Source organism: Ochotona princeps, chromosome 26, assembly GCF_030435755.1.
Source record: "Ochotona princeps isolate mOchPri1 chromosome 26, mOchPri1.hap1, whole genome shotgun sequence".
Taxonomy (NCBI): Eukaryota; Metazoa; Chordata; class Mammalia; order Lagomorpha; family Ochotonidae; genus Ochotona; species Ochotona princeps.
The window spans coordinates 6,108,176-6,125,191 of NC_080857.1; the positions used below are offsets into that span (position 1 = coordinate 6,108,176).

General features: G+C 40.3%; 1 protein-coding gene across 5 annotated transcripts in view; it reads right to left on the minus strand.

Annotated features, from left to right (window-relative positions):
• PPP4R4 (protein phosphatase 4 regulatory subunit 4) overlaps positions 1-17,016 on the minus strand; it is an 82,127-nt gene that overhangs the window by 52,352 nt on the left and 12,759 nt on the right. For all 5 annotated transcript variants that reach the window (XM_058655275.1, XM_058655274.1, XM_058655272.1 and 2 more), the window contains exon 3: positions 4,852-4,954. In XM_058655275.1, coding sequence (XP_058511258.1) covers positions 4,852-4,954 — 103 coding nt within the window. The remainder of the gene's footprint in view (positions 1-4,851; positions 4,955-17,016) is intronic.

Sequence of the window (17,016 nt, forward strand, 5' to 3'; positions counted from 1 at the left end):
CACTGCCTTCCCAGGTGCATCAGCACAGCAGCGAGCACCCAGGACTTGCAGGAGTGCGCTGATGCAGGGTAACAGAGTCACAAGCAGCAGCTGAGCCCACGGCATCACATCATCAGGCCCCCGTTGAAGCTTTATTACCCCTCCTGCTGCTTCGTGACATGGGCAAGTTTAATGAAGCTGTTTCTTCCTCTATTAAGTGACCTTACATGGTCACTTAATACATTACAATTTTATATTTTATAAAAGACTACAGAATTCTATAAACTTATCTTGTCAATGACAATTCTTTCACTTTTACATAATTAGAAACTCAAATTTTTAAAAATGAAATTTAACATCTCAGATTTTAATTGAATATATGTAGAAAAAGAATTTAAACTCCGGGGACCTGTGGGACAGCACCTTGGGCTGCCTCCTACAGCTGCAGCTCAAGTCCAGGCTGGCCCACTTCCAGCCCAGCTCCCTCCTAAAGCTTCTGTAGAAGCAGCGAAAATGATCAAGTCCTCTGCCTCCTCTCTCTCCCTCTCCCTCTCTGTAATTCTGCCTTTCAAAGCAATAATTCTTAAAAAGAGTAGGAGAAGAAAAGAAACTCAACCCTATTCATTTAAAAGAAAGAATTAAAACCTAATTAGAAAGACTCTGGGAAAACAATTCTCTCTCTTTCAAAATGTACCTTAGGGTTAAATCACGTAACATGAATACATAAGCACTGTAGTAATTATATTTTAAAATATCCCCACACTTCGGGAGTTTAAGTAGGAGGTCAAAATATTTCTTTTCCAGATTCTTACTTAAATTTAACCCTGCGATGAGTTTACCTAATTACACCATTCATTGTCCCTAAGGATGCATCTTAGACAGGAAAGCACAGAAATACACAGAATTGTTCAATTCCTATCTTAACTGTTTCTATAATTTTATTTTTAACCTTAAATCCCTTCATCTCCAAAACTATGAAAATAGCAATCTATTTTAAAATAATTTCAGTTCATTAATATAAGAATTAAGTAAAATGAAAATGCAATAAAAAGAAAATATCAGTGGGAAGAATTTAGAATATTTAAAACAAGAAAACTCTCCATCACTTTATCTGGTGTTCTTTAAGGTAAACACAAGGTAAAAGGTGAACACAGTCTAAAAGCTGCTTATGCGTCTGTTATAAATGTGGCAGAAATCTTAGGATTCCTTGTTGAATGAATTACTCCCCGTTCACAGTTTCAGATCCTCTAAATCAGCCATGGAAGACCAGGACTAGCTGGAAGAGCTCAGACTGTCTCCCCCTGACTTGGGCAGACCATCACCAAGACACCAAAAACCAGCAGAAGCATGTGGCTATGCAGCTGCAAACCTGAAATCATCCCCCTTTCCCAAGTGCAACCGGTTCCAATAAGTTCTGTTCATTGCACCTCAAAGTGTGTTCCCTGCTCTCCACTGTTCTAACTAGTTGGCTTGATCTAAAGCACCATCAGATATCATGAAGTCAGTGCTGGAAGCTTCCAGGTTGTTCTATTCAATCCACTCCTCACTGTCCTGCTTAAAGGCTTCCATTGCATTCTACTATTCTAAGAATGAAAACCAACTCTTGGATGATCTCTGACAATTTCTCTCATCTCTTTTCAAGCACAGGACCCCCACACTCACCCACTAAATTCCCACCATGCTAGCCTCCTCTCTAGTTCCTCGAGGCTCTCACTCTGGCAGCTGTCTGCTGCTCTGATGGCGGTTACTTCTTCATCCCCTCGGTCATCACCCCCTCAACCAGCCTCTCCTAGAGCTCGCCACTCACACTGGGTCTCCTTGTTATTTATGACTCTTCTTTGCTGTTCCCAAAGTCCTCCTCACAAACTACAGGTATTTTTTTTTTTATTCCTTCTTTTTTTCCTTTTCTCATGTAATGTCACTTACCCCTCTGGACTACAGCTTCCTTTTAGTCACCTCAATTTCCCAGCACTTTCAACAATGCCTGCCTCATGCAAAATACTCAGTAGATATTTCTGAATGAGTAAGAATGCCATTATTGCTAAATGCTCACTTTGGGACACAAGATTGCTTGTGTACAAAATTAAGCTGTGCCTCAGTGAAAGGTGAAAAACCAAGTGACTGTATGAGATTTTTGTCACGGTTTTATGGCCAGAAAGTAACCACTTACAGGTGCAAGACAGAAGAGAAGTCCTAGCCAGAAACACCAGTGAAGTCTTAACAACATCCAGATACAATGATTCTTACATGGTTTGTACAAAAACTTGGGTATTATTGCCTGAAATGGGGTCACTCAAATGTTTGGCCACCTGAATTCTATGTCAAACACTGTAAAGACCATCATTATTGGAGCCATCCAGAGACCCTCCTCCTTTGTTTCATTGTCAGCAAGTGTCGATCAAAGTCACATATACCCTACAGTCATGAAGGCTAGCAGTACAGCATGCAGGGGACTCAAACGCCCAGTGACCTTGGTCCCACCAGGGCCCCTCCCAACTCCTACAGTTTGGTTTGAAAGGCAGACAGGAGGCACTGTATGCAAAGAACAGCTGATAAGATTCCAGGAGAGGAGGAAGATCTGGGAGGTCTCACCTCCTACCTGTCTCTCCCATGTTCACTGTCATGTAACAAAATATATGTCTCCCCACACGAACCCACTCTGACCCTCTTCCCTTTAGCAGACAGCCTGAGTATGTGCAACTCTGGATATGCTAACATCCTAAACCAACTTTCTCCCTTTTTTCCCTAAAACCCAGTCCTCTGAGTTTCTGACTTTACTCCAGCCTCAATAACATCACTACATGTACTTCTTCCTTATTTCTCATAGTCCTCACCTTAATCCAAGACACTTATATTTGTAATTCTTTCAAAGTTAGTATAGATCAAGGTCTATGATGACCCTAATAGTTGCTTGTTGATGAGCAAGAGAAATGGGAAAAAAATATCATTCAACAATAAAGGGGTTTTTTAAGTTTATATTCCTTAGTACACATTTTACACATTTTCTTAATCCTTAGTCTTATGAATTAATTTTAATTACATTAGAAGCTTATTAAAACCATATTGGCTATAACTCAGCCATATCTTATAGTTTCCAATGACACGTTTGATTATTTGTATAAACCTGACAAATTTATAGGCATATATAAGATGCTTTATACAGGCTTATGAAATGAAGGTTTTTGGCAAAGGTTATCTAATCTCCTTTATTGTAAAACAAAGAGCAAAAGGTATTTTGCAAAACAACATGGAGACCACTAAAGATCAGTCATTCCTTATGTTACATTTTTTTTATTCTAGCTTTTTGAGCCCATTTGTTCTCTGTGGACCAGGTCTACCTGGCTCAACAAGGATGCAGCCTACTCAATATCTTTGACTTTGAATCTAATTTGCTTGTTTGCATCGACTCTGCAGTCATGATGCCTAACCACCCATTAGTATTGATTAACTGGCACCTCACAGGTGTCATTCTAACAAGCTGAGGTTTTCTAAGTCACAAACATCTAATGTGAAAATCAATGGGGTCTGTGTAGGTTCAATTCCTTGGAAATTATGACATGCATTTTGGAAAAATACATATGAAGAAGTTTTATTCACTTGTGAATCATGTGATGTCAAAATAAACATGAACATCTCAATCCACCGTTGTAACCATTTAAGAAAATCAAATGGCCTGCACAGAAACATGAGCACCTCACAAGAAGACACATATCCCTGACTCAAAGGCAGTGACTGGAGCCAGGCTACATAATCAAACATGGAGGAATTCTAATAATTTTAAGTAAGTGTAAATCCATGAAAAACTATAAAAAAGTTAAAAGCCAAACAGAAAGCCAAAGCAAAGTGTACAAATCCCCCCGTTAGCAGTCTTGATTAGCACATAATCTGCTTGACGCCAGCGGTTGCTAAGTTTCTCTTTTCTTCATTTAGGCTTTAAAATAAAATAGCATTGGGCCCGGCGGCGTGGCCTAGCAGCTAAAGTCCTTGCCTTGAAAGCCCCGGGATCCCATATGGGCGCCGGTTCTAGTCCCGGCAGCTCCACTTCCCATCCAGTTCCCTGCTTGTGGCCTGGGAAAGCAGTCAAGGACGGCCCAAGGCTTTGGGACCCTGCACCTGTGTGGGAGACCTGGAGGAGGTTCCAGGTTCCCGGCTTCGGATCGGAATAGCACTGGCCGCTGAGGCTCACTTGGGGAGTGAATCATTGTATGGAAGATCTTCCTCTCTGTCTCTCCTCCTCTCTGTATATCTGACTTTGTAATAAAATAAATAAATCTTTTTTAAAAAATAGCATTATGCACAAAGGTGCAAATGAAAAACATTTCATTTATTAAATACTGAATATAATAAATTAACCATTAAATATTAAATAGACTGTGACAGCAGATCAAACACTTTTGTTCACAGCAGGAAAAGCAATTTTAAGTTCATTTAGCAAACAATAAAATACAAAATTCAAGCTGCTATGGCTTTAATTCAATCTTCATTGGCTGATTCCTCAGAAGTCACTACAGGGTCTTTATATAAAGATTGTATTTTGATTCTATTATTGATATTGCATAAATAGACTGATATATTAATATGGATTTTAGTCAACAGAACACCAAATCAGATATCCATGATTTTCTAAGAATAATTAAGATTATTTTACATTACTAGAAAGCTAACCAGATTAAAGTGTTCATATTGAGAAAATGACTAAAGAAATCTTTACATCTCATCTCTTTAAATATCTTCATTGTTATTAAAAAATACATAATATTTCCTCCAATCAACTATCAGGTGTAATAATCAGCCAACAAAGTCCTAAAAGTTTCTGCAAACCACATGATATGGGGAAATGGAAAATTCAAATCTTATTTCATACCAACTTACTCTAACTTTTGGCAAGACTCTCCGAAGTGTCTCAGCAGGATTTTGTCGCATCAAAAACGGAAGATTTGCAATCACACTTGTTCCCTGGATGTCTTGACCAGCACTTTACAAAGAAAACACAAACTTATAAGTATGATTTTTCATCTTATGATTAGAAAAGTAACATATAAACTTGGAAGTAACTGCTCTTACTAACTTCTTACATACAAAGTCTTAAGAACATCCCTGAAGTACTTTAAAATGCCAAAGCTGAACTTTCATTAAGTAAATCTTATAAAAATGCATCAAGAGGGCCCGGCGGCGTGGTCTAGCGGCTAAAGTCCTCGCCTTGAAAGCCCCAGGTTCCCATATGGGCGCCGGTTCTAATCCCGGCAGCTCCACTTCCCATCCAGCTCCCTGCTTGTGGCCTGGGAAAGCAGTTGAGGACGGCCCAATGCTTTGGGACACTGCACCCGCGTGGGAGACCCGGAAGAGGTTCCAGGTTCCCGGCATCGGATCGGCGCGCACCGGCCCGTTGCGGCTTACTTGGGGAGTGAATCATCGGACGGAAGATCTTCCTCTCTGTCTCTCCTCCTCTGTGTATATCTGGCTGTAATAAAATGAATAAATCTTTAAAAAAAAAATGCATCAAGATAATTATGCTTGTGGTAAAGCAATGCTCACTTTAAACACATGTTTAAGTCTAAAAGTCTTGAGATAATTAACACTTTCAAATTGTATCTTTTTTTGCCCATAACCTACCAATTTTCTGTGGCTTATGAAAAATAAATAATGCACTGCAATAAAATGGTGCAATAAAACAAGCATGGCAATAACAGAACAGCAGTAAAGTCAACCACAACAGATTACACAGCGTCCCTTTGGTTCAGTGAGATCACCGCTGTTCTCGCCTCCTGACAGCATCACTTGTCAGACCTCTACAAACTCACTCCACACTCTGAAACGGCACAGGGTGCATTTATACAATTTTTTTTTGACAAACCATTCATTAAGGTTTTCCCAAAACAATCTCTGTCGTACTCAAGTAGTGCAAATACCTTGGGCAAAGTGTATTCTTTTGAGAAATGATTTCTACGACCCACAAAAAAAGTGTTTTCAAGATAAGTTCTGTAAATACTTGACACACATCTCAAAAACATGCTAGTGAGTGAGTGACACCAGAGGAAAATTAGACCCATTATTAATTGATATCAACTTAAACACTGACTGTTGACAATATATTTACTCATTTACTTAGTCTAAATCATTTTACTTATCTCTTCAGATGTATAACCATTTGTAGTTACATATACATGAAACTTTACTATATATATTTTAAAATAATATATTTTTGCTCCAAAGTTTTCAAGTTCAGTTAATAAGAAGCATATTCTGAGGTCAGCACTGGGATGTAGAAGGTCAAGCCACCACCTGCAATTCAGGCATCACACATCAACACAGGTTTGAATCCTGGCTCTGTGTGTGTGTGTGTGTGTGTGTGTACTCCAACTCTAAAAGAAGCTGTCTTGCTGTGAAGAAATGCTTCCTCTAGGCCCGGCGTGGTATCCTAGTGGCTAATCTTGGCCTTTCATGTCCTGGGATCCCATACAGGTGCCAGTTGGTGATCCAGATACTCCACTTCCCATCCAGCTCCCTGCTTGGGGCCTGGGAAAGCAGTCAATGACAACCCAAAGCCTTGGGACCCTGCACCCGCGTGGGAAACCCAGAAGAAGCTCCTGGCTCCTGGCTCCAGATAAGCTCAGCTCTGGCCATTGCAGCCACTTGGGGAGTGAACCAGCATATGGAAGAACTTTCTATCTTTCCTACTCTCTGTTAATCTGTCTTTCCAATAAAAATTCAAAAATTTTAAAAAGACTTCTTCCCTATTGAGTACAGCAGGCTGTGAAACATAACACCATAACCATTCCACTGTGTTCACATTCCAAGTGAATTATTTGAAGACAAAAACCAGAATGAAAGAGAAGGACACGCTATAGGGCACCATGTCAAAAGGGAAGAAAATCACAAAGGAAATTAAAGCTGCATACAAAAATTCTACCTGTGGGGGTGGAATGATGGCCCATAAGAGATGTGTACATCCTAATCCTGGAACCTGGAGGAAAGTGGTCTTAACTGTAAAAAGAATGTGAAGATGTAGAGGTCATTCTGGGTTAGCCAAGCAGGCCCCAAATCCGGTAAAAAGTGTCCTCAAAACAGACACTGGGAGAAGACAGAAGAGGAGAAGGAAGGCTGCGCACAACTGAAGAGATATGAGCGATGTGGCCACAGGCCAAGGGAAGCTGGGATTCTCCTCCAGAGCTCTGCTGGCGTCTCCACGTCAGACTCTGGCGGCCAGAACTGTGAGAGTAAATCTTCGTTGTTTGAAGCCACCTACCGCAGCCCGAAACAAATAAATACACTAGGAGAACACTGACAGAAAAGAGAATTATCTGAAAAAGCTTAATATGACACATCTAGCCCAGAGGGGAGGTTCAGTAATATCTCTGGAAAGAACTGAAGAATAAATGGCTAGCTGAAAGAATGCATGTCAAGAACATATAATACCAAACATTCATTCTCTGAATTTTACTAACACACAATCAGAAAAAAGAAAGAACATGATCTTAAATATCTCATAGATATGCAGACAAAACATTTCAGAGGAAAGCAATAAAAAACAAAGGAATATAAAATATAAACTGCCAGATTTTAGCCATAAAATGCTAACAATTACATTAAGTACAAATAGCCTAAGAACATTAACTAAAAGGAAAGATGAGTAGAATGGATTTTTAAAAAGCATGAATCAATTATTTACAGTCTAGAAGCTGACCTCAAAATCATATCCTCAGGGTGAGAGTAAAAAATGGAAAATGATACATCATGGAAAAAGTGAGTCAAAAGGAAGCAGGAGCGGCCATGCCAACATCAGATAAAGTAAAGCTCAGAGAAAAGAACATCTACACAAATAGAAAAGAACATCACATAGTGACACAAGAGGCGGTCACCCAAAGAAGTAGCCATTTTCAATGTATAGACACCAAACAGAATTGCAACCAGTTTGAAGCCCAAACTGACAGAACTGAAAGGAGAAACAACACAGATGGAGATTTCAACATCACTCTCTTAACTTTCAGAATAACTTCAAAGAAAAACTCAACAAGAACATTCAAGGGTCCTTCAAAAAATTTCAGAGGAAATGAAATGAAGATAAGTTTGTGGTATAAAAAACTTTCTGTAAGTCCATGCATATAAGGAATCTTCAGAAGGTTGAGAAAAGTGAGCATTACTAAAGACCAAAGATATGCAGATTGTAAATGTTTTGAGTTCCAAAATAAACATCTTATAATTCAATTTTCCATGTACTTTTTAAAAATGTTCTTAGTTTAGGACTCACCAGTATCTTCATTCACCAAGATATAATAGACATTTCTGAAATACCAACAACAGCAGAGTACACATTCCCTTAAAATACCCAAAGAACACTTACAAACAAAATCCATATTGTTTCATAAACTTCAACAAATTTCTAGAAGCTGAATTTATGCAAAGGTAGTTTTCCAACTGCATGGTATCAAACCAGAAATCAACAGGAAAGGTAACAGAAACTCATGAAAACTAAACCACACAATTTGATATTCTCCAAAGATGGTCAAAGAAAAACTCTCAACAAACATTTAAAGACAGCGAGTTGAACTGTGAACAGGAATCTGTGTTCACAGCAAGTGCAGGGCAGAGGGACAATGACACATATTGAAGAACAGAAGGACGGCAGTAAGCCATCAGATCGTGAACAGAGCCGGGGTGGCGCAGAGTTCCCCTTCCTTCCTCCTGGGTCCCTCTGCTTTTCCCAGAGCTTCCAATGGGGGCCTGTGGGGATGGAGCATCCGGAGGTCACAACCTCTGGGGTCTGAGGAGTCACTAGGAAGGGCCCAGGAAAGAATTTATCATTTTCAGTGGAAAACAAGTGGAGATTTCGACCTTGAATCCGGACTTGCCACACCTTTCTTCAGGTCTGACACCTGCTGCTGCAGGAGTAAGGATGTTTTAGTTCATCCACTTTACAGGTAACACACAGCATTTCAGGTGATGCAGTGTCTTTGAAAAAGGGACCAAATCCAAGAACTCATGCCATATGAGACATATTTCTAAATAAATTCATGACACAAAAAAAGAGAAAAATCCCAAACCAATAATATAACTGTCCACTTCAAAAACCTAGAAAAATAATAAGACAAGCTGGAAGAAGTGTAACACAGTGGTATATAAAAGGAATAGTTACAGGGCTCGGCAGCGTGGCCTAGTGGCTAAGGTCCTCGCCTTGATCCCATATGGCCGCTGGTTCTAATCCCGGCAGCTCCACTTCCTCTCTATCTCTCCTCCTCTCAGTATATCTGACTTTGTAATAAAAATTAAAAAATAAACAAATCTTAAAAAAAAAAGACTACACGGAAAAAAAAAAAGAATAGTTACATACCATGATCAATTAAGGTTTATACCAAGATTGCAAGGTCATTTCATTAGTCAAAGTGAATGAAACCCATTATCTTAACAAACTAAAGGTAAAAAAAGTCATGTGATCATATCAAGGTAGAAAAAAATCAGACAAAATTCAATATGGACAGTAAACTTAAAACTCACTATCACAAGCACTCAAAAATACTAACAAAATATGTAAAAGACTTGTGGACTAATAATTATACAACAGTGATAAAAGAAACCTAAACAATGAGAAAGACTTGGTATGTTCATGGATCAGGCAATTCAACACAGTGAATATGTCATTCCAAAATGGTTTACAGCTTTAACACAATCCTAACAAAATCACAACAAGAATTTTGGGAGATCCAGGCAATATTTTTCTACAATTAGTATGGTAAATCAAAAGAATGATAATACATGTAACAACTTTGAAAAAGAAGAATCAAGTGGAGAAATCCATTAACCCAATTTAAAGATTTATTCTATAGTTACGGTATCCAAGACTGCATAGTACTGGTGGGCAGAGAAAGACACAAATCAGCCAAACACGAGAGAGAGCCCGGAAATAGAATTCCCAAAATGATGCCCAACTGAATACCCACTGGCAACAAAAAAAAAAAAAAAAAAGAAAGAAAGAAACAGAGAGAGAGAGAGATCATGCTAACTCAAAAGGAATTACAGACTTAAATATAAAACATAAAACTGTCACTTGTGAGGTCAGTATGCCATCCTGGAGTACAGGTTTGAGTCTCAGCTTCTCACTTTCAGTACAACACTCTGCTAACCCATCCAGGAAAACAGTAACAAGGCCCAACTCGGGCCAGCACACTCCCACAGGAGACCCAAATGGAATGCCTCTCTCCTGGCTCTGTGCCATGTGGAGAAGGAACCAGCAGATGAAAGATCTCTTATCTCTACTTTGGTTTCTTTCAGCCTTTCAAATAAAATTAAATGTCTCATTAAAAACAAAGTGTAACATCACCTACTATTGACTCTGTGGTCTCTGTGACCTATACTACCATCATCACTACCTGTCCTGTGGACTCTGGTCTCCATGATCTATGCTACCATCACTGCCTGTCCTGTGGACTCTGGTCTCCATGATCTATGCTAACATTACTAGCCAGGAACAATCAGCACAGAATCACTAACCCAAAAACAATCCACATAGGTAGAAGTATAAATAATAAATACAATTTGATGTGGTATCTGCCATTTCTAAATAAATTCTTTATCAATGTTACATTTTTCTTTTAATAAAGGAGATTTCCCAGACTTCAAATCCTACAGCTTTTCAACAAAAACCCAGGCACAAGAAGCAATCATCATGGACACAACTCTTGGCCCCAATTGTGAAAGTCTTTGGTCCACGTTCCTTTTCTGGGATACTTACTCCAAAACATAAAGGACACAAACCCACTCAGCAAACCATTCTTTTAAAGTGAAAAAGAACTGGGTTAATCATCTGATATGTGCACTCATGGCTAAAAAGGAAAGGGAGGGAAAAAAATCAGACTAGTTAAATAAATGAATTTAGGACAGCTACCGTTCAAATTCTAAATTAATGTTACTAATTATTTTATTCCCATTGGGAGATGCACTTATTTTAAAGAGCCATTTATGGTAACAGATTAAACCAATGAAAAACAAGTGAATCACTCAAGCATCCTTTACTGTAATAAAGTATTTCACAGTCTTCCTCATTGTTTCAGCTTCTACCACTGCCAGGCAATCAATAGTGAGTTTCTGACATCCCTGCAAACCAAGGATGTCTTGCCCAGATTTCATATTTCACAATGCCTAGCACAGTAACATACAGCAGGTGTCCAGAAATATTTGTGAATTGAAGTTCGAATTTGTTTACTTTTCACATCACCAACTCATTCCTATTATCTTATTACCTGGGAATCTATCCTTTATTTTGAATCCGTTGCACTCTCCAGGCTCTAACCTTTCTCCCAGCTTGACTGGCCTGAGTATCAGCCTGAGCTTCCCTATTGCTTCACTTAGACCCTCATCAATTGCCTTACATCTTCAATGCTCCCCCTCCTAACAACAAAATAAAAAAAAAAGTACCCTATCACTATATGCCAGGCATTGTGCTGATAAGTACCTTGCTTCAATCCTTTTTTTTCTCACAATAATCTTACAGTGTGGGTAGATATTATTAGCCCCATTTTACGCATGAGGGGATTTGGGCACAGAGAAAAGATATTTGCCCTTAGGAAGAAGAGATACAGCCTACACACACCCACGCTGCTACTGCACTGTCCTATCTCCCTTCCAAATCACACACTCAGCTGCTTCTCCACCCTACTCCTGCTCCTCAGTCATGCCTAACACTCTCCAAAGCATGCAGTGAGGGGAGCGGAAAACTGGACCTTAATAATGCTGGGATAAAATACAAAATGATAACCAATTTGTGGGCAATCAAGGAAGGGATGGAAATACAGTAATGTGAAGCTGCCTTAAACATTTTCAAATGTTAGCTTTCAAAATGAAGCTATCTGTGGTAGTTGATGAAATTCTTGTTATTCCCCAAAAAGAATAAGCTACACATTAGGACAGCTCCAGCAGCCAATAACACTGTGTTCTGTTGTACCTTGCTCCTACCATCTAAGAACACAAAATACACTAAGCAAGAAGATTCACACAATAAGAATTCCAACTGTGCAGCAGAAAGCTCCAGTTCTCTTCCAATCTTCAATGTAGTTTAGCAAATCCTAAACCAAGTGGAGAAGGAGCCGATGTTACTCAAGAGATGCTAATGAGGCCAGCCACCCCTGCACCTGAGAATCCAGCATTGCTATAGTTTGGCATGTGCAAGATATTAGATGATGTGCATTTATTTATACAGAGCCAGCTATTCTAGCCCCAGCTGCTCCCACAGAAGATCCAAAGGCACACATAATATTCAGACTGCCATCACTGGGCTCTAATGTACAACCACGGGGCAGACATCACACAGACCTGCCTTTGAGTTCATGATGAAAACTAAACTTCATGTAGTTCTTATTTAAGATTTATTTACTCAAGTAACTTGCTTTAACAAACAGGATGAAATAAGAGAGCAACCTTAGTGTATGAACCTTCCACAAAAGGCAAAGCCATCTTGTCAGGTAGGGGCCGTCCAATGGTGAGCTGCCCAAGGACCATGAAATTATTTCATCTGGCCCTGCCAGGGCAGTCACAGGCAGGACTCAGAATTCAATCAAAGCACAGCAGGCTCACTTTTAAGTTGATAATTTTGTATAGGCTGTAAATGATGTTTTAAATATCCGAACAGCCCTTGACACAAATAAAAGTTCCCCCCCCCCAAGGCAAAGCTGACTGATAGAGTCAATAACCTAAAGCTGAAGACCCTGAACAGCAATCCCCAGCAGCAGCAGCAAGTGTTCAAATACAAAACACTGCCATATGAGTACCAGAAACTCAAGCCCAGTGTGAAATCTTCACAACACTACCTTCAAAGTCGGTAAGGTGAGAGACCCGTTCAAAACCTGACTACACTCATCATGCTTAGGATCACAAAGGAACAAATTACATTTTTTAAAAAGATTTTATTTATTTTTATTGGAAAGGCAGATTTACAGAGAGAAGGAGAGACAGAGAAGATCTTCCATCCACAGGTTCACTCTCCAAATGGTCACAAGAGCCAGAGCCAACCCGAAGCCAGGAGCCAGGAGCATCTCCAAGGTCTCCCACGCAAATGCAGGACCCCAAAGCTTTGGGGCATCCTCTGCTGCTTTCCCAGGACACAACAGGGAGCTGGATGGGAAATGGGGTACCCGCGTGGGAAACTCAGAAGAGGCTCCAGGCTTCAGATTGGGGCAGCTCTAGCCACTGCAGCCATTTGGGGAGTGAACCAGTAGACGAAGGATCTTCCTCTCTGTCTCTCCTCCTCTCTGTATATCTGAATTTCCAATAAAAATAAAATACATTCTTTAAAAAAAAATAGAGAGCTGCATTGGAATATGGTAGGGGAATAGGACTAGAAACTTGGGAGGGAAAATAGTAAACAACACCTATAAAAGAGATCAAAGCAGGCCAAATGTTTGGCGCCCAAAAGGACAGCATTGAAGAGCCATTACAGCAGGGAAGACCCAGTTACCTAACCCACAGAAAGCAGGTGGATTAGCAAGTTCAGCCATTGAGTACAAGGACTGCCTGGCGCAGGGCAATGGGTCCAATTCTCCAGCAAATCTAGTATTGCCTCATGCCAGACACAGAATGTGTCAGACAACAAATACTGAGCAAATACTTAAGAATACTGAGAAAAAAAGAAAAGGAAAAAAAAAAGAGTACTGAGAAAAAAGATTATGAAATTATTCCCAGGTTTTCCTCAAGAATGATTTCAGGTTTCCCTAAGAAGTGGAGGTTTACTGATACCAAAAACGATGGCTTCTGTCCCAGGCCACCGAACCTGAACATGCGGTGCAGGAACCTGGTCTTAGGTTCAGGAGGCGGCTGACTGCAGCCAGACTGGGAAGTCGCCCCACGGAGCTGAGGACTGAGACTGGGAACAGATAACGTGACCCAGAAAGAGTCCCAGAGCGCTTCCTATCTGTTCACTTGACGGATATTACTGTAAGAGAGGCACTGACTCAGAAGAAACAGAATTCAAATACATCAATTATAATACATAAAAGCTTATTAGTCACCCAAAAAAACCAATCTGTAAAAGCTGTGTAGAATAAAAAACAAGCTGTGTACAATATGACTCCTTTTCTTTAATGCTTAAGAGAGGCTACTATGGCACTGTAGGGTAAAGAGAGCTTCAGGGACATCCCTGGTCTCCCGTACACTGGGGAAATGAAGAAGTCAACCTCTGCAGACACTAAAACCTGCTCCAGATCAACCCAATACTACTGTCAAGGGTGAAACATAACCTCCGGGGCCTGGTGCAATAGCTCAGCAGTTAAAGTCCTCCCCTTGCATGTGCTGGAATCCCATATGGGCGCCGGTTCTAATCCCAGTGGCTCCACTTTCCATCCAGCTCCCTGCTTGTGGCCTGGGAAAGCAGTTGAGGACAACCCAAAGCCTCGGGACCCTGCACCCATGTGGGAGAAACAGAAGAGACTCTGGGCTCCTGGCTTCAGATCAGTGCAGTTCCAGCCACTGCGGCCACTTGGGGAGTGAATCAGTGGACAGATCTTCCTCTCCTCCTCTCTGTATATCTGACTTTGCAACAAAAAATCTTTTAAAAAATAACCTCCACAAAGCAACACACTGATTTTTAAATACCTATTGATCCTATAAGATCTCTCATGGATTTCAAAACAACAATCATGAAAATTAACTTTTTAGACATTCCCATTATTCCTTTTTGCAATATATGAATTAGCAGACCTCTAGATATCCTAAAAATTTTACCAAGTTATTAGTAACAAAAGTTGTATATATTCAATTACATACAATCTGATTTTTAGTAAATTGCAAATTGATGAATTCTAAATATATATATTTATGAATACAAAGTGATCATGATATTTTGGTGTATGTATACATTGTGAAATGCTTATCACAATCAAGCTACTTGAATTTTTCTATGACATACATGTCACGTGCCACGTCGAGGACCACAGGCACCCAAACAATTGAACTGTCTGTTGGTCGTCTCTGTAAGAGTACTGATGCCAACAGCCAAATGACACTTTCCTCAGGACATGCCCCATTAGTAAGCAACACATGACTACTCAAGAGATTTACTCTCTTGGCAGATTTTGAGGATACAAGTATCTAAGGATATATCACCTCATATACAATCCAAAGAGTAAATAATTCAAGTGGAATACTCAGACCTAAGGATATAGATGCATCCCCTCGTAACCACATATTCTAGGTAATACCTACATATTCTACATATTCTAGGTAAGACACACACACCCTGAAATGCCAAGAGTCTAATACACTGTCCACAACACTAGGTCCTCACACTATTTATGTGTGAATCACGATGAAACTAAGCAGAATACCAGATTTTCTAAATCATAATAGGTTTTGATCTTTACAACAAAATATGTTTTGATAAAGCAAGTCATTCTATTATGTATATACTATTGACCTGAACAAAGCAAAGATTCAGAAATGCACACATTAAGCACACAAATAACTGAAAATGGTGCAGTATTTTTTAAAAGATAGTGATTAAAAGAATCAGAGATGTCCCATTCCCCTTGAGCTCTTTTTGGGACTGGAGAAAGCAAATATTTCTGAAGGGATGGGAAACTGATGTACTAATGTTTGAAGATCATTTATAATTGGGGTAACAGTCACAATGCAAGAAGAAATCTTAGCTTGACTAACAGCTCCCTCTCTCTTTCTCTCACTCATTGTATTGACACAATACAGTGAGGCTAAATGATGTGCCCCAGGTCACACAGCTGGCTGGTGGCCATGCTCCGTGTTTCTTAGCAACAAGAACGAAAAGAACACTAGCTTATAATTCCCACCACCTAATAAAAGAAACAAAAATGGTCATATGTTGATCATAGTAAACATGAGACTAGAGGTGAGTCAAAAAATACTAATTATTTTGGAATATTGATGTGTGTGTACTGAAAAAAAAAAACAGCAGCCGCATCTATGATCCTACTAGTACACACACACACACACACAAAGTTTTCCAAAGTAAAAATACTAAAATTTTGAAGACCCAAATGAATCTCCTATCTCCTGGCTACAGCTTGGCCCAGTGCTGGCTTCGACCTGGCCAAGTCCCAGCTGTTGCAGTCATCTGGGGAGTGAGCCAGTGAGCCAGCAGAGGTAGATCTCTCTCTCTCTCTCCCCCTCTGTGTGTGTGTGTGTCTGTGTGTAACTTTCAAGTAAATAAGCCTGAGATGACCAACTATTAGCATCAGAAGAAACCAGCAACAGCGTATGAGAACTGTCTAAACCATTTTTGCAACTTTTTAAAAAATCTAGATACATTCCAAAATTTAAAGTCTATTTCCAAAATAAGAGGGTGGAAGGGCAGAAAAAGATGTGCTTTGTGAAGGTAACCAAAAGAAGCTGAAATAAAAGGGCATGTGACCTGCTGGTTCAGATGCCAGTGGGCATACCCACATCCCAAGGCATCCCACACCGAGGGTCCATGAGGTCCTGGGCTGAGCCTACTTCCAGCTTCCTGTGAGTACACAATCAGGAGCACAGCAGGTGCTGACTCAAGTACTCGGGCCCTGCCATGTACCTAGGAGACCTGGACTGAGTGCCCAGCCCCAGGCTTCAGCCTGGTCCAGCGTGGCCAGGAGGGCATTTGGGAAGTAAACAAGTGAATGGCAATGCTTTCTTTCCCTCTCTTGGTCTCCCTCTCTGCCTCTCAAAACTTTTTTGGAGAGTTTTTTGATTTTGTTTTGTTTTGTTTTGTTTTTTGTTTTTGTTTTGGAAAGGTAAATATACGGAGAGGAGGAGAGACAGAGGAAGATCTTCCGTCCGATGATTCACTCCCCAGGTGACTGCAATGGCCAGACCTGAGCCTATCCGAAGCCAGGAGCTCTTCCAGGTCTCCCACACAGGTGCAGGGTCCCAAGGCTTTGGGCCGTCCTCAACTGCTTTCCCAAGCCACAAGCAGGGAGCTGGATGGCAAGTGGGGCTGCCAGGATTAGAACTGGCACCCACATGGGATCCCAGTGCATGCAAGGTAAGGACACTGGTTAGTTCCTACTGCTCTGCTTTCAACCCAGCTTCCTGATAACATGCCTAGGA